This window comes from Schistosoma haematobium, chromosome ZW, assembly GCF_000699445.3.
Source record: "Schistosoma haematobium chromosome ZW, whole genome shotgun sequence".
NCBI lineage: Eukaryota > Metazoa > Platyhelminthes > Trematoda > Strigeidida > Schistosomatidae > Schistosoma > Schistosoma haematobium.
In genome coordinates, this window is record NC_067195.1 from 80,747,010 (window position 1) to 80,771,807 (window position 24,798).

Genomic DNA, 24,798 nt, shown 5'->3' on the forward strand with positions numbered 1-24,798 from the left:
TTATTGATCAAAACACTTCACAAAGTTTCTTTATACAGTCACCTGTGTTCTTCAAAACGACTTCTATCAGTAAATGAGACGAGAAAGAAATGCTTCACAAAAACATTTCAAAAAAAAGTGTATTATTGAAGTTTAGCGTTAAATTTAATTATCAGAATGACAGTAAACCAAGGATAACTCATTCAACAAGTGTTGATCTATATAGTTCGTTTGAACCTAAAGTTTATATATAAATATATACTACTTACTATTAAATGATTCCAATTTAAATACCACAACTGTGAATCATAGATATTTGTATTGAAAACAGCTTGGCTTTTTATATTGTTGAAATTTAGTATTACATAGAGTGAACCTTTATTACCATGTTTACATCCTGACTCGACCCTTAATTTGAAAAAAAAACAAGACTGAAATGCAGAGGTATATAATTGTCCAGTTTGAAATTGAACAAAACATGTATTCTGAATCATAATATTAATCATATTACGGTCAACTGAATTATTTCTATAAGGATCTTGTTAACTTACTTTTCAGCATTATCATATACATATTGAATACTTAGAAAATCAATAAACAAAATCATTCTTTTCAACTAATTTCCATGGTAAATAAAACTCTTAATTTAATCAATATTTATCAATATTCTTATTCAAGTGAACATGTAATTTTATGAATTGAATGATACTTAAAGGCAAAAAAATGTAGATACCAACAAGGTGTGTATCCATTTTGCAAATATTCTAGTTATAGACTGATGAAAATGTTATCAGATTTATGATAGAATAGAAATAATATAGTTTTATTAGTAAATTCATTCTAATCGCAATTGAAAACAAAAACTCTGTGATTAAAATTTTTTATGAAAGAAATAAGATTATTTACTTATTTACACCTATTACTCTTTGTGGAGGGGCATAGGTGCCACCCAACAGCATTCTCCACCCAACATTGTTCTGAGTAATCCTTTCCATTTGTTATTCACCATTTTCATATCTGATTCTATTTCCCGACCTAATATGTTCTTTGGCCTTACACTTTTCCGCTCCTCTTCACGATTCCAAGTTAAGGCTTGCCATATGATGCAGTTTGATGATTTGCGTAATCTATGTCCTATCCATTTCCATCGTATTTTCCTAATTTCCTATTCACCTGGAAGTTGGTTCGTTCTCTCCCAGAGAAGGCTGTTACTGGTGATATCCGGTCAATGGATGTTAATTATCTTGTGTAGACAACTATTTATAAATACTTGTACCTTCTTGATGATGGTTGTAGTAGTTCTCTACGTTTCAGCTCCATATAGTAGGACTGTCTTGATGTTCGTATTGAAGATTGTGACTTTGATATTGACTGACAGACAGTTGTTTTGAGTTGTATATGTTGTTCAATTGTAGGAATGTGGTCCTTACTTTGCCAGTCCTCGCCTTTACGTCTGCATCTGAACCTCGCTGTTCATCGACGACCAGTTACGTGAAGGATTCCACATCTTCTAGAGATTAATAAGAAACAAAAATCTTAAAAATACAATTTGGCAAGGACTAACTAAGTTGGTAATGGCAGAGAAGCTCTGAGGGACATGGGTGCTTTTATGTAACTATTCGGTATCATTGATAAACAAGAAGGATTTGATACAGATGTGGAGCCATGGATTATCGAAGTAAGCTCAGCTTCCCTATAAATGAAGAATATCTGAAACTCAAAATAACTTTCAATCAATATCAAAGTCGTAACTTTCAATACAAACTTAACTTCAATTCTTTTGTGCAAGACTGAAATTTGGAGCACGGCTACAATAATCATCAAAAAGGTATAGGTTTTTATAAACAGCTGTCTACGTAAGATGCTCGAGATCCGTTAGTCAGACACCATCAGTAACAACCTACTGTGGCAGGTAACAAATAAGCCTCCAGATGAAGAGGAAATTAGGGAAAGACATTAGAGGTGTATGACAAATACATTGCGAAAACCATCAAACTGTACCACATGCTAAATCTTAAATTGAAAACTTGAAGGCAAAGAGAAAAGAGGAAGATCGAAAAAACATATTGTACCAGGAACTAAACCGAATATCAAAAGAATGAATAACACTTAGGAACAACTTGGAAGAACAGTTCAGGACAAAGTTGTTTGATGAATCCTAGTGGGCAATCTATGCTCTTCCTTGAAGAGTAACAGGCGTAACTAAGTACATAATTTGATTTGTGTTGATCAGTGAATTTGAAGGTTACATAACACAAATGTATGAACACATACACACACATATATATATATACAAAAACATGATATTGAAAGTATTAGAAAATATATATCGACTTAAATAGATATTAGAACAGTTGGTCAAAATATTTTGTTAAATGTTCAATATTCATCTTCTCTTGCGAATGTTTCTATTTACATAGAAAAGTTTTATTTAGATCATTAATAACATAATCACTTTTGTTACTTAAAAATCACTTTAAATTATCCATGTATATTTAAAGAAATAAATGAATTAAGTTGTTAGTTTCTTTAATAAAAATATTAAAACAGACAATAATCTACTGAATAAACACAGCTGGTTAAATCAGTAAACATCTTTTTCTTTTCTGTAATAGAATTGTAAAGTTTTCAAAATTGTAACGATTGATGATAGTTAGGTGGATAGGACTGGATTATTAAGCAAAGATGGATAGTGGCTAGCAGTGGAATCCAGACGTGCGTTTCGTCCTATTTGAGACTCGTCAACTGGATGTACCTGCACCTCAGAGCCGGCGTTCACTCTGTGGCTCGAACCCAGCACCGCTCACCCCGTCGCACAAACAAGTGGCTATCAAGACTCAGTAGTTAAGTGGATAACGTGGTGGCGTTTGAAGCGAAAGGCACTGGGCTGGAGTCCCAGAATGAAAACAAACTCTGAAGTGCGGGTACATCCGGCTGACGAGCCTCAAACAGGAGGAAACGCGCGTTCTGGATTCCACTGCTAGCCACCACCCATCTTTGCTTAGAATGCTTGCAAATTAAGGCAATATCGAGGTAATACTCACAGTATGCACATATGCCAATAAGAGACTGATCAATTTCAGCACTAAACATCAAAGGGAAGATTCAAGTAAAACAAAACCGAGTGAAATAACTGAATTATTGTTGTACAAATACTAATAGAATCATAAGAAAGGGTTCTAAGTTTAAATTTAATGGACTGAGTAGTTAGAGATGTCAGAAGTATATGTGTAGTGTCGGTTTTTAGTGTGACCCAATCCTTTGACATCAAATTGGCTGCACGACGTTGTCGACGGGCTCTCCACTTTAGTGGGGCCCTTTATTTTGTCATCATTCAGATCGCACGATGTTGTTGACGGGATCTCCACTTCAGTGGCTTAAGATCTGACTCCAATTTGGTCGTCTGAATGATTGTTATTGAAATATATATGTCGCCTATCCTCGTATATAATCATCGACTTAAAACGCATTAGTCAATAACGGAATTAAATAAGTCAAATAACGAGAATGAATCTCGATTACGTATATTTCATACAATCTTTGATCCAGACAAAATATCGGAGAAGCGAATGGAACAAAGCGAAGCGATACGACGCGCAGTGGAGATAGCGGGTAAGCCAATTCGATCGCATCAAGAGTTATTCAATATTTATATTCACATAAAAATAGACTACAGACATGTGATGAATAGGATAAGAAGGCCACACATATATGTGATCATATAAAAACAGTCAAGATTGATAAGTGAATGATTAAGGCCGAAATATGACTCAATAAAAATGATTAGATTGGCCTCTCCGATAGCTAGAATAAGATATATGGGCTCCACATGGCAACTGACATTACAGGCTACTATGTTAAGCTCATATAACTTTTACTAGCTTCTAGACAGGTTAATTTATCCATTTTTATTGAGTTACATTTTGATCTTGTTAATCATTCATTTATCGACCTTGACTGTTTTTATGTCAGCATTATGTATTCATTTCTATCTTACTCATCAAATGTCTGTAACTTATTTTTGTGTGACTATAAATATCGATTAACTCTTGGTTAAATCGAGGTGGCTTACATGCCTTCTTCACTGCACATCATTTCACTTCACTCTCTCTTCTTCACTTCATTCGCTGCGTTTCTTTGATTGTCTGTTCCGATCAACGAGTGTTCAAAATATACATATTCGAACATACATTCTCCTATTTGACTTATTTAATTCCGTTATTCTCTAATGCGAGTTAAGTCGATAATTTTATACGAGGATTGACGATATTTATACTTCGACAGTAATCATTCATACGATCTAATTAGGGTCAGATCCCGGACCATTAAATATGTATCGATTAAATCTAGGACTGAGTAAGACTCAGTAGATAGTGTCTGGAGGTTTGAATTAAAGATATTAAGCTCGAGTCCCACTTGGAAATTGATACTTGGTTGTGGCAACGTTGAGCCAACGAATCTGGAATTGAACTAGACGAGTTTCCTAGATCCCACTGCCTGATGTAGTTGGTATTTTTATTTAAAAGTAATACTAATATCTTTATTATATATTGTATATATAATCCGAGTAGCTATAACTTCGCTACTAACTAATCCTTCACTCAATTTAATGATTATTATCATCGAATTCATTTTACTGAATATTGGTTAATGAACTATATTATTAATATTGGTTATTACTTACGGGGTATTTGTTATAACATTCGGGTCGTCAAACCGAAGTTTATAGAAAAAATTTTATATTACAGATCTAGTGTCACCACCTGGAAACTAAATGGGCAAAACGCAATATATAGCTAAACTTAAGATTTTAAAAATTATTTCTTCATTACGTTTAGTCATTATTAATGAAATCTTAAAGTGTGCAACACGGAAGTTTCAGTTTTTGTAATGAACAATATACTAAACCCTAAAATGCGAAGACTTTTTTCTTGTTTAATTACAACAACAATACAGTTCCTTCAAATGTACTTAACTCTTTTGTTTGTACTATTTGGTACTATATAGAGTGGAAAAGGGGGTTGAAGTTTGTTGAATTTTGAAATTAACGTCAGAGATTGACCTTAGTTCATTAGATAGTTGCTAAGCTCTAGAATGGAGTTACTCAGTAGTGCACAAACAAAACAGATCGAACACAAGATCATCATTTCTCACAACAAGTGTTTATCCCACGAGACACTTAGTTGACATTAAATGATCTACATTTCCAACTTCAATAAGCTCATGATATCACTAAATCGTCTTCTAATAATATTGTTAGGTAATTGTATCACAGCCAACAGTTATTATTTTTAACTTTATTTTTTTCACATTATATTAATTTCCTAGGAAGGCCTAGGACAGAGTGGGTTGGAGAATGCTGGTCAGTGGTCTGTGCTCCATTAGGAGTAACAGACGTAAGTAAGTAATATTGAAGACATATTCGTATAGTATAGCAAGGGTGTAAATAAATTTAATAGACTGAATATTCTAAATATATACCTTATGTAAGAGAACATTGTGACAACAGTTCAAACGGCTAGAAACAAGTAAACATTGATAGGAATTTATTTACACCCTTGCTATACTATACGAATATGTCTTCAATATAAATTCCAACCAAACCCTTTCATATAAGTAATTTAAATCCATTATGTAATTATGATTTTTAAATATCACAGGTTGTAAGCAGCTGACGAGAACCTACGAGATAAAAATGAATTCATGCTATTCTGCTAGAATCTTTGTTCTTACTCTTTTCAAAATGATAAAGGGAACTATGTGTATGTAATAAGTAATGTTAATTTCCTGTTATATTGTATTAACAGAAAGTGTAACCATATGAAATGAAGTATATTTTTCTATATATATATATATCTATCCATTTATTGGATATTAATAAAGAATGAATAATGAGAACAATAATAAAAGAAAGAAACTCTTTATTTGTTTATTTATTTCGTTCTTTCATTTATCACTCGAAACATTATAGTTTGTTTACATTCCATATAAAGAAGAAAAATAAAACAAAACAAACGAATTATAACATGTATACTTAAATGTAATAATAATACGTTCAAATACATTAAGAAAGGGAGAAAGAACGCCAGTTGTACAGTTGTACACAGAAACATAAATGTCTATTCAAAATGCTTATAGAAATAGATTATTTAAGATGAAATGAATAAACATAATTTATCGATTATTTTCATGTTAATGTCCCTATTGAACATATTCATTAAAAATAAATTTCAAGAAAGAAAAAAAAAGAGAAAGAAACCGAAAACGAATTCAAAATGGAAGGTGAAAAAGGAAGTCAGGACTTTAAACAAATTCAATAGAAACTCAATGTAGATAAACATCAATAAGTTTAACTATTTGTTTTTATTGTATATCTAACTATTCTTGTTTATATGTTGTACTATTTAAAAAGAGAATAAATGATAAAGTATTTTATTTTCACAAAGTTAATAACCATAGTAATAATAATACTGATTAACAATAATAGTAATAAAAGTATTATTACTACTATCATTATCATCATTATCATCAAGTACTTGAACAAGCGCCAATTGATCAATTCACTACACTAAAACAAACTTAATGAAATCATTATCAATTTTAGAAGTCAACAAAAATTGACATTGAATAATGTAATTTCATTCCATTATTCAAAAAAATAAATAAATAAATAAACAAATGAGTAGTTTGGTTTCTATTTATAAGAATGAAACAACAAGATAAGTGATTTTTATCATGTTTAATGTTTGCGCAATTACCTAACTTATGAAGAAGAAGAAGGAAAATAGGAGAAAAAGAATTACCTATACTTGGTTTTAATTGATTTTCACCCCTCCCCTTTTAATTCATCCGTTGTGAAGAGAAAAAGAAATCAATAATTCTGTGAGGAGTACAGTACACACACATGCACACACATATACACAGAGATACACACGCACATACATATATATATATATATATATATATATATATATGAGAAAAGAAGAAAATCAAAGATAAAATGAAAGAAGAAAATAACGGAACAATTTGCAAACACCCAAAAGGTATATTATTATATCGTAATATTTTTTTTCAAAAAGAAAACTTTTTATGAACAGTTACACAAAATTGATTATCAATATTATATAATAGAGAATGTATAAAACAATAAACAATAATGAATGGTGTATTTTTCATTTAAATAAATAAACAAATAAGGAGATCTATTATTCAAGATTAAATACATTGTATTATAGTATATTGTATTCATATATTCATATATTGCGCGTAATTATATATGTTTTTTTCGACAAAAAAAATCGAAATAATTATTTATTCAATTGATTGTTTACAGAATTTCACAGAATAAACTGTTCACCTTTTTTTTCTTTTTTTTTCTAAAAATTTAAATTTAAATTTGAATACAAGAAAATTATTTATATGATCATGTATATAAATGTTTATTTTATTGATTTATCGATTTATTGATTTGATTTGATGATGTAATTTTATCGATGAAATAAATTAACTAACATATCAATTGGAAGTGGAAATATAATTGTAGAATTTTTTTCAGCTGAAATGGCACTTAATGTTTGTAAATAACGTAATTGTAATGCAAATGGTGATGTTTTAATTACATCAGCAGCTTGTTTTAATGCAACAGATGATTTTTCTTCACCTTCTGCAGCAATCACCTTGAAAAAGAAATGAAAATATAAAGGAGAAAAAAAAGGGAAGAGAATAAATTATTATATGACTGATGATAGTTTGGTTTTTTTTGTCAAAAAATAGACAAACATCATTTTTTTGAATAATTATTGATATAGTAATGTTAAAGGGTATTGTGTATAGAGATAAACCTTCGTGATTCTTAAATAAACTGTAAAAAATTTTGAGATCATTGTTAATTTATAAGTTGAGTTCATGAGTCATTTGGAACTAGACCATCATGGAAAACCTGGATGGCCGTTTCGTCCTAGTACCAAACTCCTCAGCAATACGCATCCACGATCCTGCCCCGCGGGAATCAATTCAACCATACTACTGAGATACTTATGATCAAGTAGTATAAACTACTATATAACTTCACCCACATAGTTCCCTTTATTATCTTGAAGAGAGCAAGAACAAAGATTGGCGCAGAATATGATCAATTCATTTTATTTCGTTAGGTTCTCATCAGCTGCTAACAACATAAAATATTTGAAAGGCAGAGTCATTACATATACTGACATACTTATACATAAGAGGGTGATTAAGGATGAATATATGTATCATGATGTAGCGAAGATTCCGTTAGAGTTAATGAGGTCATTTCTGAAATTTTCTTTGAAATTACTAATATTTAATATATATATCTCCGCTTGTAGCTCTGATAAATTTAATGCCGGTTCCAAGTCCGGATAAAGGAGGAGTGTTGGACATGGGGTTAGCAACACCATCCTATAGAAAACAACTTTACTAAAAAATATTTAAACCATAAAAGTAATATATATGTATATATAGTTTTAATTGTTAAGTGGAAAAGATATTCAGAAAGAAGAAGTATTCTGAACAACTGAATTACTTAAAATAGTCGTAGATGACATTCTTCAATTATGGTGTAAATAATAAAAACAAAGAAACAGTCATAACTTTGTTTATTTGTTTACTTGTTATATTATAAATGGTCCAGTAAATAAGAGTTCAAATGATGGATTTGTCGTTTGTTTATTCAAATATTTGTTTTTTTTCCCCAGCTTTCTGAAAGCATTTTGATGTACTTTTAATACATGGAATCATTAACTTACTATCTGTTTCACATAATGTTAAGTTTAACTTACAACGTATAGCTTTTTATAAAGTACATATTGTTTAGAATGAAAAATGATTCTTTAGGACTGAAGATTGTCGCGTTTGGCGTAAAACTACATCACAATTAATAAAAAAGTATGTGTCACTTTTAAAGGATATTATTTGTGGTATGAATAGTTCAATGATAAAATTCTTGATTGGGGAGTTGATTCACATATGCTTTAATCAGATTAGATACATCAGTTCCCTCAAGATTCCCATTAGTTCCTGCCGAACAGAATTCAAATATTAGTGGACGAATTCATGAGTCAATTGAAGATAGACCAACATGGAAAACCTAGAAGCACTAGACGGCCGTTTCGTTCTAGTATAGGACTCCTCAGATGTGATCAGTGGAGTTCAACCAGGTCAGTTGTGAGATAGTAACTCACTGATGACAATGGTAGACGGTGGCGCAACTTCGTGGACCGGTGAAATTTAGACACTAACACCGTTGGATGCTGGCTCAGTGGTCAAGAGTTTAAGAGCCCACGCGCCAAACTGATATACCTTAGGTTCGAATCCCAGCGAGGCGGGATCGTGGGTGCGCACCACTGAGGAATCCCGTACTAGGACGAAACGGCCGTCCAGTGCTTCTAGGTTTTCCATGGTGGTCTATCTTCAATTGGCTCATGAATTCATCTACTAAAGTTACAATAATATCCACAAAGCACTCCTTTCTGATTAGAATTCAAATTCATAATTTCAACTGGAAAATTTTAGAATGGGTGTCCATGTAAGAGATTCTTTGAATGTACAGTGATGATAATTTCTCGTAAGTCAGTTCTAAATAGTACCTTAGTTATATACGGACATATACATAGGATCATTTCATAGTAAATTCTTATACTTATGAATCATAATGCAAATATGGTTATATCAGTAGTAATGATTGGTAGCATAAGACCACTTAGTTTTAATTACTAGGATTACTGTTTATATATATATAATTGGTGTACGAGGAAAGATGTGTCCATCTTGTACATTATTCCAGTTCAATTCAATATACAACCAAAACATCCAATTCATCAATCATTTCAATTTATTAATTATGATTGAAAAGTAACAATCAGGAAGAAAGTTGGCTAAACACAAGTCAAATATCTATTTTATAATTAAATAACTGGACTCTGTTCATTAATGTAATTATTATTTAGGTACATTCTAAAATGCATTTATTCAGACTATACATCATCATTAACTGATTATTATGTGGCAAGTGTAAATACACCGTTTATCGTCTACAAGCTAAACATACACATAGTTGTAATACTTAGTCCATCAATCAGAATTAAAATTGCTTTTCCTTACGTTATAATAATGATCACGATAAATAGTAGTAGTACTAGTAGTAGTAGTCATCATTATGAAAGGGATTAATTATAGGACACTGAACAAAATCAACGGAGCCTCAAATACATATTGAAATGGAATATGTAGATTAATTAGTCATTCAATAATTTATGGTCTTTGAAACAGAACTAGTCATCTTTATTTGATTTATTCAACTGCATTGAGTCTTTTGACCAAATGTATTTCAGATAATTTCACAATTTCTACCTGTGATGGGTTAAAAGTCTTGATCCATCAGTTGCTAGTTTTTATTATAAGGTAGTCATAATGTTACCCTTGTGTTAGAGCGACTTTTTGTTGATTACTTTGCTTAGCAAAAGTAAGCGAATTTTGTGCACATACTACTGAGTGGTTGACTCATTTTTTTCTCTTGTACATCTTTTTTCCAGCTTTCCTCAAGCATGCAATTATGAAAGCTCCCTTACTACTTAAAGTACCTTCAGGTTAAACGCAACGGCTACATATAATGCATTATAATCTCAATATTTTTGTGGGAATTTGTTTCACTAATGATTTTAAATACAAACGGAATCGCAATATGATTAAGAATATATTGTGCATTACTGTGTAAAATATCTTGATTACTAATCAACTGTAATTCATGCAGTTGGTGACAATGTTATCCCTCATTCTAAACAATTTTCTGCACCCAGTCCCCCAAAAAATAAAAAAGACCCAACGGAAACATTGTTTTAGTTCTAAGGGGATATTATGAATATGTGTTTGATTACATGTTAAACTTTCAATCTGAACTTCCTGTTACTTGACCCTCATAGACATGTCTATGATCTCCAAAGAATTGGTATTTTCAGAGAAATTCATGCCCTTTATCCAGCAAACTGCTAATAGGAAAACAAATGCTACATTCGATCAGATTTAGAGTGACATAAGCCTATTGAAATGAACAGAAATAATCCACAATATAATTATATAACCGATTGTTTGGAATTTATATAAACTAAATATATGCTTTCTGTAGTTAGGAGGCTACTACTGAAACCAGAAAGCACTATTTAAGAAATCCGATGAAATTGTTCACAAATTCGGTTTCTACATAGATTGAATTTAGTTTTTTTGTGTTGTTCTCTTTACCTTTAGTCTACATAATGAATTATGTGATAAAATACTTTAATATTCATTTTTTGTTTTCATATATTTATTACAAAATTACATTTCTTATTATAAGCAAAGATGGATGGTGGCCAGCATCCTAATCCAGGACGTGAGTTTCCTCCAAGTTGGGACTCATCGGCTGAATGCACCTGCATCACAGAGCTGATGTTTACTCCGGGACCGAAAATCAGTACCGTTCGCTTCAGACGCCATCACGTTATCCACTTAGCTACTGAGTCCTGATAGCCTCTAGCTTGTGCATTGGAGTGAAGATTCAAACAAACAATGCAAAATGAATTTGTATTTCTCATTATCTTCATTACGGTTTAAATTAATTTCGTAGCGTTTTTTCTCATCTGGTGAATCTTCTCTCACCCTCTATAGATGCCATTTATGACAAATTCAACTGATAAACATTCATCCAGGTCCTTGATTGGTTATGATGATTGATTGACTGACTATTAATCTAACAGCTTTATACACTTTTATTGTCATCAAGTCAAAACTGATAGACAATTTTATCAAGCTTTTGAATAAAGAGAAGATTCGGAAATTTGTTACAAAAAGTAAAATGTAATCCATTTAGCATAAACAAATGAAATTCTGTCAAAAATAAAATAATAACAGGGATGCTATAATATGAAATGAGTGTATATGATACTAGTTTATGATAAACTTTACCTTAGCACGTGCTTCTCTTGTAGCCTCAGCTTCAGCGGCCATAGCTCTTTGAAGTTGTACAGGTAAACGTACATCTTTTCTAGAATAATAGCAAATCGAAAGAAAATCATCATATACTACTATTATTTATTTAAAAAATCAAACAATTATACAATAATAATAACATTTAAAGAAAATGAACCAATTAAAAGTGAATTATAGTGAAAATTCCCATTTTGCCATTTGGTAAATAAAGAAGAAGCGAATTGAGCAAATTGAAAAGAAATTTCTTCGCTCAATTCGCTTCTTCTTTATTTACCAAAAGTGAATTATATTAGAAATTTAAATAAAGCCAGAAAAAATATAGATGTAATAGTTATTTGACTCTGAACTCTACTCAACTAATACATCACACATCCTTAATGTTTCCATGATTGTAACACCAAATAACCTCGGACATGTTCTTGCACACATATATATGTAGTTATTATTGATAACTCTTGCCATTCCAATTCTTTACATTCACTTATGTCAATTGTCCCATACTATTTCTTACCTCTATGTAAAATTCTAATACATCACATTTGATTAGTCACTAGGTGGTGATCAATGTCATATGTGTCAAGTCCTTCTTAGTGCAGATCGAATGCTATCAAGCAAGTTCCAATGTGGCCACTAGTCTAGGTGACTCGAAATTGCATGTACTATGTCGAGATAAGATGGTGGTTGGAGGTAGTCAACAAGAAACCCTGGACCCGGGTTTCGTGCTACTTGACACTCGTCAGCAAGGTGTACCTGTAATCTTAACGGAACTGATGCTCCCAAGTGAATTCAAAAAGATACGTCATTGTGAATATATATAATAATAACTAATTTTATCTAATGTTAAATAAGAGATATTTATTATGATGAATTATTCTTACATATACAGTTATGTCTTTAAAAAAATAACCCCCTAAAACTTCAATTGTCAGAATAAACTGTTACAAAAGAAGAATCATATTCATCCACATTTTAACAGTTGAAATGGATTAGAAATGTAATTTCTTGATTTTCTTGTAAGAAGTGGAATTAATCAGTGGTTTATTAAGTCGGAAGTGAAGGGATTTTTGTTGAGTAACTACAGTGCTGTTTTATATTTATTTTAAGAGCTGGTCTATTTCTTTCATTGGGATTGTATGAATACACTGTTGAAGAGTTTTACTCTAAAGTGAAATCGCTATCGAGAAAGCTTATCTTTTAAATGGTTCACAGTTTATATCAAAAGATCTACATAAATTAGAAGAGATTGATTTAGAATAAATGGAAAAAAGAATTAGGAATACAAACTGTACAAATCGATGAATAAGTATTTACAAAAGAATTGTATTTTCGTATGGAATCTAGAAGTAACATTTTGGACATACATTTTGTTCTATATGAACTTGGCTAAATGTACTTACCTTTTAGTACCATTCGAAACTCTAACCTTAAACCAGTCTCTTTAACTTCGATCCCTACACAATGCCACAAAGATCATCAACTTGTTGAGTTGTTATTTTCCATTATTACCATTTGCAACTAAACATTAAGTCTATATTAATATAAAAACCTTTCAGTCGTATACTGATGTGGCTTGTATTTACAAGTGGGATGTGATGTGCACCAATTTCAACGCTTTCAACTGAATCCGAAAAGTCAAACTTATTGTCAGGAATGAAAGATGACATGATAAATGTTAATTAAGATCATGAACCGTTTGGTGTTAGACCATCATTGAAAATCTGGAAACACTGGAAGGCCATTTCGTCCTACTGTGGGACTCCTCAGCAGTGCGCATCCACGATCTCGCTCGCGGAATTCAATCCCAGCGCCTTTTGTCTCGCGCGTGAACGCTTAATCACCAGACCACTGCTAAGGCATACAACGGTGGTAATGCCTAACCCCAATCAATCCACGAAATCGAGCGACCAGTGGAGCTAATTTATGTCAAGGAGAGACAGATACCTACGTCAGTACAACTTATGATCTCAATCAAAAACTTGATAATCTCCACAACCCCATACTGATAATTACTATGTGCCCACTAGTGACTAGCTACGTGAGGGAATTCTCGGAGTTCTAGTGAGAAGCAGTGATCATTTGAGCTAATCCATATCAGGTAGAGACAGGTATCTACCTTGGTACAACGGAAGATGGTCGCGCAATTTTGCGGATTGGTTGAAGTTAGGCATTAACATTGTTGGATGTCTTAGCAGTGGTCTAGTGATTAGGCGTTCGCGCGCGAGATTGAAGGCGCTGGGATTGAATCCCGCGAGTGGGATCATTTATGCGCGCTGCTGAGGAGTCCCATAGTAGTACAAAACGGCCGTCTAGTGTTTCCAGGTTTTCAATGGTTGTCTTACACCAATCGGTTCATCATCTCAATCAAAAACTTATTAATCTTCACAACCCTATACTGAAAATGTTATTTAGTCATTAAGTGTAAATAAAATCAATATACAACTGATTGTATTCATAAACAAACCCATATCACCAGTCATGTTATTTTCATTAAGTGTTGTTGGATTCGAGGTTTCAATAACAAGACTCATGAGAGAACTAGTTCATTACAAAGAAATCAAAGATTCTGAATTTCAATATAAAAACTATATATATATATATATATATATATATATATATATATATATCATTTCATTTATTTATTTAAACACATAAGCATCGGTACAAGGAGGCACCAAACACATATGAACCACATATATCATTCGATTTATGTGAAGGCTGGGATACTGCCCCAATGCCCAAACCGAAGACGGTGGTTTTTTTAGGAGGCCACACCCGGAGCCTTTGATCTGAAGGTCTCATCCACAAGGTAGTGAATGCAGCAACGTCAGGAAATGCAGTCCCATGTTAGCCGGTGACCAATAATGAATTCATACGCCATTTGTCCCCTCAGGATACTGCAGCCCATGTACACTATTGGTTTGGAATCAGAGTTCGCTTTTCGTCCTCTCAATTTCACAAACAACACCCCTGGCGCGATAAGGCAGTGAGTAGAACTTCCCTGGAAGTGGTTGTATGCACGTGGTCATATGAGAGCATTTCGTGAGGGAGAGTTGACTCTCCTCACTCTCGGCCATACCAGGGCATTTGGGGGCTATATATATCAGAAAGATACTTATTTAAAGTACACATAAAATCTTTCGCAAAGTTTTACTGAATAAACTAAAACTAACAAAAATTCAATCTAATTTTTCATAGACCTAATAACAATTAAGAAAGAAAATTATCTTAGACATTCCAAAAAACATTCTAGAATTATGTTGTTTATTATTTAATAGATCTTATTTCAAAAAGAAGTTTCTTTGTTGTTGTTGTTGTTGTTGCTCCAACATGAGTTAATTGGCGCTATAAAATCTTTTTTGTTCCTCTTATCAGTTTAAACAAAATCAACATTCAATTATATCTATCAGATAATTTTGAATAGATTATGCGATATTTCTAGTTTTCATCAACAACAAAAAACAACAACAAAACGACTCATTATTATTTTAGTTGAATATTGAGAGAGGGAGAGGGTAAATTATGAAATTACAAAATAACTTGATTGTCATTACTTTATTGGGAAACTTGTAGAGTTGTTTATATAGACTGTAGCGGTAAATAAGTCCCCAAAATAAATAGCTCTGTAAATTTTCGACATTGGATGCTGACCACATTAGTTTTAATGGACTCACCTAGCTGAAGGCGCTTGGTCAAGCATCCGCACCAGATCACAAGTGGGAACGCTATGCTCAAAATCCCTTGCAATCGCTAGCCAGATTAGATCAGTTGATTCACGATATATTGATAGCCTATCAAATATATCTTCGAACCTCCTCGCGTCTGTTTTTGATTTTCACTTGGTGCGTACGCTTCATAATAGGTGTTACTGGTTAAAGCGTTGTCAAACTCCGAATACCTGTGGCATCTTCAAGATTAACAATATTTGAAATGTGCTAAACTGTCGAACGCCGTTTTTGTTGAGAGATCGATAGAAAGATATTGAGTTCAACAGTAGTTACAAAATGTCTATTTAGAACATATAGTGTCAGTTACTATGTTAAGTCCACACAGCTTATACTAGCTTTCAAATAGATCAATTTATTCATTCTTCTTGAGTCAAGTTTTAATCTTGTTAATTATTCGCTTATCAACTTGGACTGTTTTTATATGAGCATATGTGTGTGCACTTTTTATCCTATTCATCATAATCTGTAACTTATTTTTGTTTGGCTATAAATATCGATTAACTCTTGGTTAAATCGATTTGGCTTACATGCCTTCTCCACTGCGCATCATTTCACTTCACTCTTTCTTCTTCGCTTCATTCGCTGAGTTTCGCTGATTGTCTGTTCCGATCAACGAGTGTTCAAAATATACATATTCGAACATGCATTCTCGTGTTTGACTTATTTAATTGCGTTATTCACTAATGCGAGTTAAGTCGATGATTATATACAGCGCTTCTGTTGTCAATCTTTCTTTATGGGTGTTAAAACCTTTCTGAAGTATTTTGGTCCCCTCCCTGTTTCTAATGCATATAACGCTATCGCAGACTTATTCTCAAGTTTCCCCAAATCAACCGAGGATTCGGGAACATTTTTCAAACATTGTTTGTGTTCCTTCAATCTTACATTCAATTGTCTGGATGTTTCTACAACATAGGCCGCATTACAATCATGACAGTTGATCTCATACACAATATTCTGTTGTTCTTCCTTTGGTAACCTGTCCTTAACTTTCACTAACGTCGATCTTAAGGTGTTACTCGCCCTAAAATACACTCTTATATATTGGCGAACAAGAACAGCCTGAAACGAAAAGATGGTATTCAACTTGCGACTACCTGGCAAATTTCGTTATGACAAGTAATTTGAACTCCATCTTTATTCAACCTGTTTATTTCACATGCATCGTTATTTTTGACAGATTTCAATGAGTTTTTTAGCAATACAATTTAGGTATTTGTTTGACATGTACATCGATGATTCATTACCAATTTTATCAACCTTGAACTTGAACTTTTATTTACTCATTCCTTCATATATCACATATCAACACAGATTCATTTGGTATTGTTTGGCTTGTATCTTTCCATTGAGGTTTAAGACTGCAACTGATCAGTCTGTTATTGGCATATGTGCATACTGTGCGTATGCCTCGATATTGCCTTAATTCACAAGCTTTGAGGGTTCGAGTCCCAGAATGAACATCAACTCTGGGATGCAGGTGCATCCAGCTGACGAGTCTCGAATAGGACGAAACGCGCGTCCTGGATTCCACTGCTAGCCACTATCCATCATATCAACACAGAACATCAATAATTAATCTCACACATACAAACATACCTACACACTCACACACATTCAATTTGTTATTCAGTTAATTATTTCCATGTAGTTGAATTTTTCACATGAATTGTAGTTAACTGACTCATTTTATCCTATTTTACAAAAATCAACATCCAAATTTGATTGGTGTAACACAGTATAGTTATGATTGTTAAAAAGCTATATCTTTCTTTGATGATTTTGATTATAACCCTGAAGAAGTTAAGACAAATTAGCTGGACGAAACGTTGGAATTATTCAAATTTCAATCGCTGGGATTATATCGAATATAATTTTCACATATAATGTCTTCTCTTTACTCGGCTCCCAATGTCTATCAAACTATTCAATCTAATCTTGACGAATATTCGTATAAAATATCATTTATATAGTTATTATAGATAATCTTTGTTATTCTAATTCCTTCCTTTATCAATATCTAATAAGTTATACTATATCATATCTCGATGCTATACTTTATCACGAATACGGTTGTAAGTGGGTGACTAGAAACCATGAAATAAAATGATTTCATACTGTTCTATCTCAGCTGTTGTTTTGACTTTATTCAAATAATTTACAAGTTGCTGAAACCACTAAATGTAACCTTTTAAAAGAAATTTGACAGAGATAATTATCACTTGACGACTAAGAAAAATAAGAAAATCTTAGGGGAGGGGGGAATATAAAAAATAATTGATAATTATAAGAAATATCAAAAAATGATGTAGAACCATAGTAGAATGAGAAATTATGCATTCTACTTTGATACATAGTTACGGTTTGAATTTTTTTAATTTATACAGTCTCAGTACACATGATTCTTAATTAAAAACTCTTTTAAACAGTTCATTCGACTGTGTAGATGATTTTGAAAGATAATTCTCATAAAGATAGTGCAACTGAAAACGATGTGCTCCAAATTTGAGTTACCGATTGGTTTGAATCATTTTTGTGGCAATGTGTTAGGTATTTGTCAGTAAATAAATTTATGTGTTTACGTAGATATGATCCGAATGGTGTTTAGCCCGGTATATCGGGCTCAAGATAGTTTGACTTTTGTGATCCGACGAAATCCAACGCTTTAGATGTGGTTTGGTCGCTAACAACCTCACTACCATTCAATATCAGTGGAATATTACTAGAGAATGCTTAGATGATTGGCATTCATCAGCATGCATAATTTTAGTTTATTCACCCCTGTTAAAAAAATTTCCCCATTCATCCACACTATTAATTATTATCAAACCTAACACTATTCACAGGATTCATTTGATTTATTAACCACATTCACTGAGCAAATCCATTTTGGCCTACATTGCTTACCCGCTAGAAATCAATAAACATTAGTCAGCATACACAACTGCATCCAGTAGTCATGGCTCTCCGCTAGAATTCCAGAAAATTCTTTTTTTATTTCATTTAAAAAGAGGATAATTCAACGTGACGATTAAGTGTAATTTCTTATTTCTAGCATTGTTTCGAATTTATCGATAGTTTTCAAAAAAAGCACAATAGGAGTACAGTTATTACCAAAGGAATTCTTTTAAACTATAGATGTAAACGGAATTTGAAACATATAGGTTATGGAATATAAATTAAGGCAGTTATATGTATTTCCTTTTATCAACCAAATATATTATGAATTTACTTACACTTCAACACGTTCTACTTTCACACCCCATGGATCAGTTGCATCATCAAGCATTGTCTGATAGAGAGAGAAAAAAATGGAGAAAACAAACACTTGTCATTCTTATGAAATTGTATGGTACAGGTTGACTTTATTTTTACAAAAAATTTAGGACCGAAAAATGCTAAACAAATTTTTCTTCTCGGTAATAAGCTCCTCAGCAATATATATCTACTACCTCACCGGAGATAGAACCTATGACCTACAGACCTCATATTATGTATTTAACCTTCTACCATTGAGTTGACAGGTTTAATCTGATACAATAGATCATAAAGATGAGTCGCAGTTCACTAGGCGGATTTTTTATATGTATGATTTTTGAGCTAGTTAAAGTAGTCGTGCAGCAATTAATTGTCTTTCTAAATAATATGATAGATATGCACTAATGATATTGTCTAGAAGGTCTAATTCATGCTTCATAACCAAACTATCAAACTCAAAGAACATAACACTTTCTTAGCCAAACTGATACACTTCATACCAACATAGAAAGTGAAAAGGCAAAAATGATGAAAAGCAGACATCTTGATATACTGATGTCATAGATTTATTAAAAATATAGTAACAGTAAAAGTGTTTTAGCCATAAAATAACCATGTTTAATACAGTGTTACATTCTTTGAAAGCCAAGTGACTATATAAGAATCATTTTAAGCACGACAGTCTGTTTGAACATCTGAACTACCTGTTCCTATCATTTAGATATTTCAACAAGTTATTTGTTTCCCTGTTTGTAGGTATCATTACCAAGGTTTAATTTAATAATTTCGAATAAATTAAGCATTGGGTAGATTGTTATGAATAAATAATATATTTATATCTCAGTGAGTAGAGAAATAATCGGTTGTTTATTCTCTGAAGAAGTGACTTACACTAAGTCACGAAATGTCAGGAAATCTAATTTTTCAACTAATTGGGATCTTACAAATATGTTATTTATTTGTTTCCTTGTTTGTTTTAGCACATCATTATATCGACTAATCGTATAATCTGTTCAGGCGCAATTATGAAAAGTTGACTATCTTTCGCTGTACAAGTTACAAAAAAGTACAATCGGAAACATCGTGATGACTGGCAATATGCATTGAAAAGAATGGACATTATTCAAATATCGATTCCTGTATTGATAACATCTAACTCGAGACTAGTCAATATTTATCGTCATGATCGATCAAGAAATAAGAAAAAGAAACTTGTTGAAATACTTTGTGTTGAGAATTCTATATTTTACCAAAAATATAATATTGAATAAAGCCATTAATAATGATAATAATTTATTTCAAAAGTATTTAGTTGGGCTCTTCCTTTTGACGTCAATTAGATCAGAAGATGTTGTCGAAGGACTCACCACTTTTGTGACCCGATGTCTGTTTCCAATTAGATCGTATGAATGATTGCTGTCGAAATATATATATATATCGTCAATCCTCGTATATAATTATCGACTTGATTCGTGTTAGTGAATAATGGAATTCAATAAGTCATATGCGATAATGGATTCTAATTATATATATTTCATGCACTCATTGGGTTGAACAGACAATCAGGGAATGAAGTGAAGAGAAGAGAGCGAAGCAAAATGACGCGCAATGGAGAAGGCGAGTAAATCAACTCAATTTAACCAAGCGTTAATCAATATTTATAGCCAGATAAAAATATATTACAGACAATGTGATGAATAGGATAAGAAGTGTAAATACATATGCTCATATAAAAAGTCAAGGTTGATAAGTGAATAATTAACAAGGTCAAAACGTGACTCGGGAAGAAAGGATAAATAGGCATATCCAGAAGCTAGAATAAGTTATATGGGCTTGACATAGTAACCGACACTACAAGTACAACTTTACAGTACAAACTTTATTATATATATTGATAATCATTAAAATATTTAAATTTTTCAAAAGTTTGTTTTTTACATTAAAAGAAAAATTAATAAAAGGCTTATGACTTAAAGCTATATCGAGACAATCCGCACAGGATGCACATATGCTAACATGAGACTGATCGATTGCAGTCCTAAATACAAATAAAACAACATCAAGTGAATTTAAACTTCACCCCATTGCACAATCAAGTGGCTATCAGAACTCAGTAGCTAAGTGGATAATGAGATAGTGTTCGAAGCGAATGATACTGGGTTCGAGTCCCAGAGTGAACATCAACTCTGAGATGCAAGTACATCCAGCTGACGAGTCTCAAATAGGGTGAACGTGAGTCCTGGATTCCACTGCTTAAAACCATAAACAGTTTTTTTTTTCGTTGTTAAAATCAAAATGTTCAATTTTTTAAAACAAAAAGTTTCCTTTTTTCCTTTATTATCGTAAAACTAAAATAATTTCCTGTTTTCTTATTGTTCAAACAAAAACTGAATAATAAAAGCTTGTAGAATGAAAAAAATGTCCTTTTCTATGGGATTTAATCAAATGACATTTCAAAGGTTAAAATAGTTTATAATTTAAATGTCAGAAAAATTTCTTTCTTTTTTATGGATAATTTATTCAATAACTTTATGATCTGATTATAATTTTAATAGTTGAATTCACGAATTAATCTATTCTAGATCACTATTGAAAACCTAAGAACACTGGATGGTCGTTTCGTTCTAGTAAATGACTCTTCAGAGAAGTGAACATCTATGATTCCGCTTGTAGTAATCGAATCCATGGCCTTTGATATCGTGCGCAAACACTTAACCTTAAGACCATTGAGCCTATATCCAACGATGTTAATGTCCAATTTCGATAGATTCATGATTATTCGCAACATTTCATCTATTGTCTGAAGTGGATAACTGTCTCCACGTGACATGGATTTGATTATTACACAAGATGCACAGCGCTGAGGAGTTCTATACGAGGACGAGACAGCCATCCAGTGCTTCCAAATATTCACTAATGATTTAACTGACTCATGTGTACTATTGATCAAAATAAACTGTGCATATGGTTTTCGATATGTTCGACAGTAATTGTCAATGGGCTCATATCACTTGAAATTTATGAAATTGGAGTGTGTGATTTTCATTATTTCCTTTCTTTATTGCGTAGGATTATTTACAGAGTATTTAGCACATTAAGTAACACACTGAATCCTATTGTTCGATATTTCTTTAACCAAATGGGTTTTAATGTATTAAACGTGAAGTATATTCACTGTCTGTCTTAAGTTGGATCATAAAGTTTACCGTGTTTTTCCCGTCATATCTTAATGCAAACATTCATTTCATAATTAAAAGATTTTGGATATTAAATTTATAGGAGTTTTTATTGTCTTGTTGTTTATATTTAAAATCAAACTTTATACAGTACTTACAAGTATATGGTTCTTATGTGACAATTACCGTCAACGTAGCCATTTTGTTACAAAGTATTTAGAATAGATGAATTGTAGTTAACAGTGGAATCCCGATGAGAAGTTCCAAATAGGACAAAACGCATGTCTCGAGCTCTATTACTAGCCACAATCTAAGTATATTAAATAAAAATACTTTTCTACTGACTCATCACTAAGTAGTATTTCACATCATGTTCATCTAGATCTTTAACCATGACCTAACTCTATCGATTATGTTACGATCTAAAAACTGGTTTGAATTAATGAAAATCGTATATAATATATTTTAATGTTTGCCGAGATTAGTTGTTTCAGTACCGTAGATATAGTTTACCTATGAGTTCCAATTGAAAATAGATATGAATCAAGCAAGGCATGTTGAAGATTGTTTTAAGACCAGGCAATAAACAAAACTAATTTTTTCAGACAAATTTCCAAACAACCACTAAGAACCGGGAAGTACTTGATAGATGTTCCATCCTAGACTAAGACTCTCTCCTATTACACATTTACGACTGAAGTGGGAATCGAATCCAAGACGTTCAGACCTCTTGAAGAGTGATTAACTTTCAGAACACTAATTTGACGTCTAATTGTTTACATTTCTGCTGTTATTCAATTCGTGTTATTAAATGACCAATATCCATCGGGATTTGGTGGTATTTATTTATTCTCCTGTTCACGGTTATTCATTAGAACTGCGGTTAATTACCTCTCGAAATAAACCACTTGTAAGTATAACTATCTAATGCTTTTCTATTTTTCACAGTTATCTAGCCATAGTTAATCCGTTGTATGAAAATTCCAATTCAATCATCTCCAATAACACATTACAAAACGTATATATCTACAGTATGTTATCTAATATCCTACAATTTATTATCATTATTTTACTATTGTACAAACAATTGAGTCAATTATTCTACATTTACGTTTGTTTTCATCATCATTGACAATGATTAACATATCTGATTATTTAAACTTTATTTAACTTTGGGCATAAAACTAAGAAATATAAAATGTATCATACGAATATTCGTCAAGATTAGAACGAATAGTTTGACAGAGATTGGGCGCCGCCGAGTATAGAGAAGTCATTATATGTGAAAATTATTATTTGAAATAATCTCAGCGATTGAAATTTGAATATTTCCAACGTTTCGTCCAGCTAACTTGTCTGGACTTTTTCAGGGTAATAATCAAAATAGTAAAGATTAAAAAGAAATTTATTAAAAGTTATAAAATCAATCAAAATTTTCTTTTTACCTGCATAGATGTTGAAATCGATTCACGTTCAGATAAAATCTCAGCTAAATTCTTTGTACCTAGAACATTTCTTAATGTAGTCGCTGCTAGTAGGCGTGTTGATCGATCAGCATCTTCAACATTTGTTATGGCTACGACAGGATTATATATACGATAATAAACTACTGCGTCTACAGCTACTGTTACTGAGTCTTTCGTAAGAACCTGAAGAAGAAAAAACAAAGAAAATATTAGTATGTTTAAGTGGTTATTGTTTGTTCAATAAGATTTATACTGGTTTTATCATTAGGAAGAAACGCTTATTAACTGTGTCCAATGTTTTTTCTGATTGTGTTAAGTACTCTGAGCTAGATTTTTTTTATTGCAAAGCTTTCATTATCATCCTGAACAACATCTTCATCGTTTACATCATGTAAAAGTGAGCTTTCTAACTATTGCATAAGTATTATATCGGTCCATTCTAAATGACTTGTCTATGACTGACTGCCTTTGTGGGTTTAGTTACCTATGACATTGTGACTGACTGACATTCTCTGTATAGCTTCATAAACTGGGTCAATGTTGACGTGTGTGTTGACTACTAATTTATTTGAATTCCGTGCTTATAGAATTTCTCTGGAACTCTAAGAGTTGCCCCTATCCAGAATTTGGACATTTACACAATCGAATTAGTGTCCATGGTTATCAATATGAATTGATATCATTGATAATACATCATTTTACCTAACTGCTAATATGTGTTTACTTGTGCAAAGATAAAAGGAGCGCCCATCTTGTCCTACGTAATACTCTTCGCAATTGGTTCAATTTATTTCGTGAATAATATTAAATTTGTCTTCCTTTGATGTTAGGCTATTTGATTTGAATAGAATAGAACAAAGTGACTGTGTTGGTTTGTGCGTGACGCTAACACTAAAGAGGTACAAGAACCATGCAATAGTTTCTAAGATATTTCTCATACTTAATAAAATGATCGTTTTCTCTATTGCTGAGATTGTTTTCTAGACAGTTTGTTAGTTGACCAGATATCTTTTGATCAAACGTTTTGGGGTAGCCGTTCTAAAACAAGATGAACTTTTTAAATGAGTTTCCCAACATTTTTATGTAGTGAAAATACTTCAGTGAGTTTCGGCTCTTTCAAGAAGTGTTTGAGCACAAATCCTTTTAAGTACCGTTGAGTTTTTACTGGTGTTTGTTTAACATTTGATTTATGATGCTTGGTTGTCTGTA

The 24,798-nt window shown here is 32.1% G+C and overlaps 1 protein-coding gene across 1 annotated transcript in view; it reads right to left on the bottom strand.

Moving 5' to 3' along the window:
* Positions 1-5,889: 5,889 nt before the first annotated feature.
* MEC2_4 (Mechanosensory protein 2) overlaps positions 5,890-24,798 on the bottom strand; it is a 75,043-nt gene continuing 56,134 nt past the window's right edge. Inside the window, exons 4-7 of the mRNA XM_051212432.1 lie at positions 23,569-23,772; positions 18,926-18,981; positions 11,941-12,019; positions 5,890-7,655 (exon numbers count right to left, since the gene is read on the bottom strand). Coding sequence (XP_051072616.1) covers positions 7,467-7,655; positions 11,941-12,019; positions 18,926-18,981; positions 23,569-23,772 — 528 coding nt within the window. The 3' untranslated portion in view covers positions 5,890-7,466. The remainder of the gene's footprint in view (positions 7,656-11,940; positions 12,020-18,925; positions 18,982-23,568; positions 23,773-24,798) is intronic.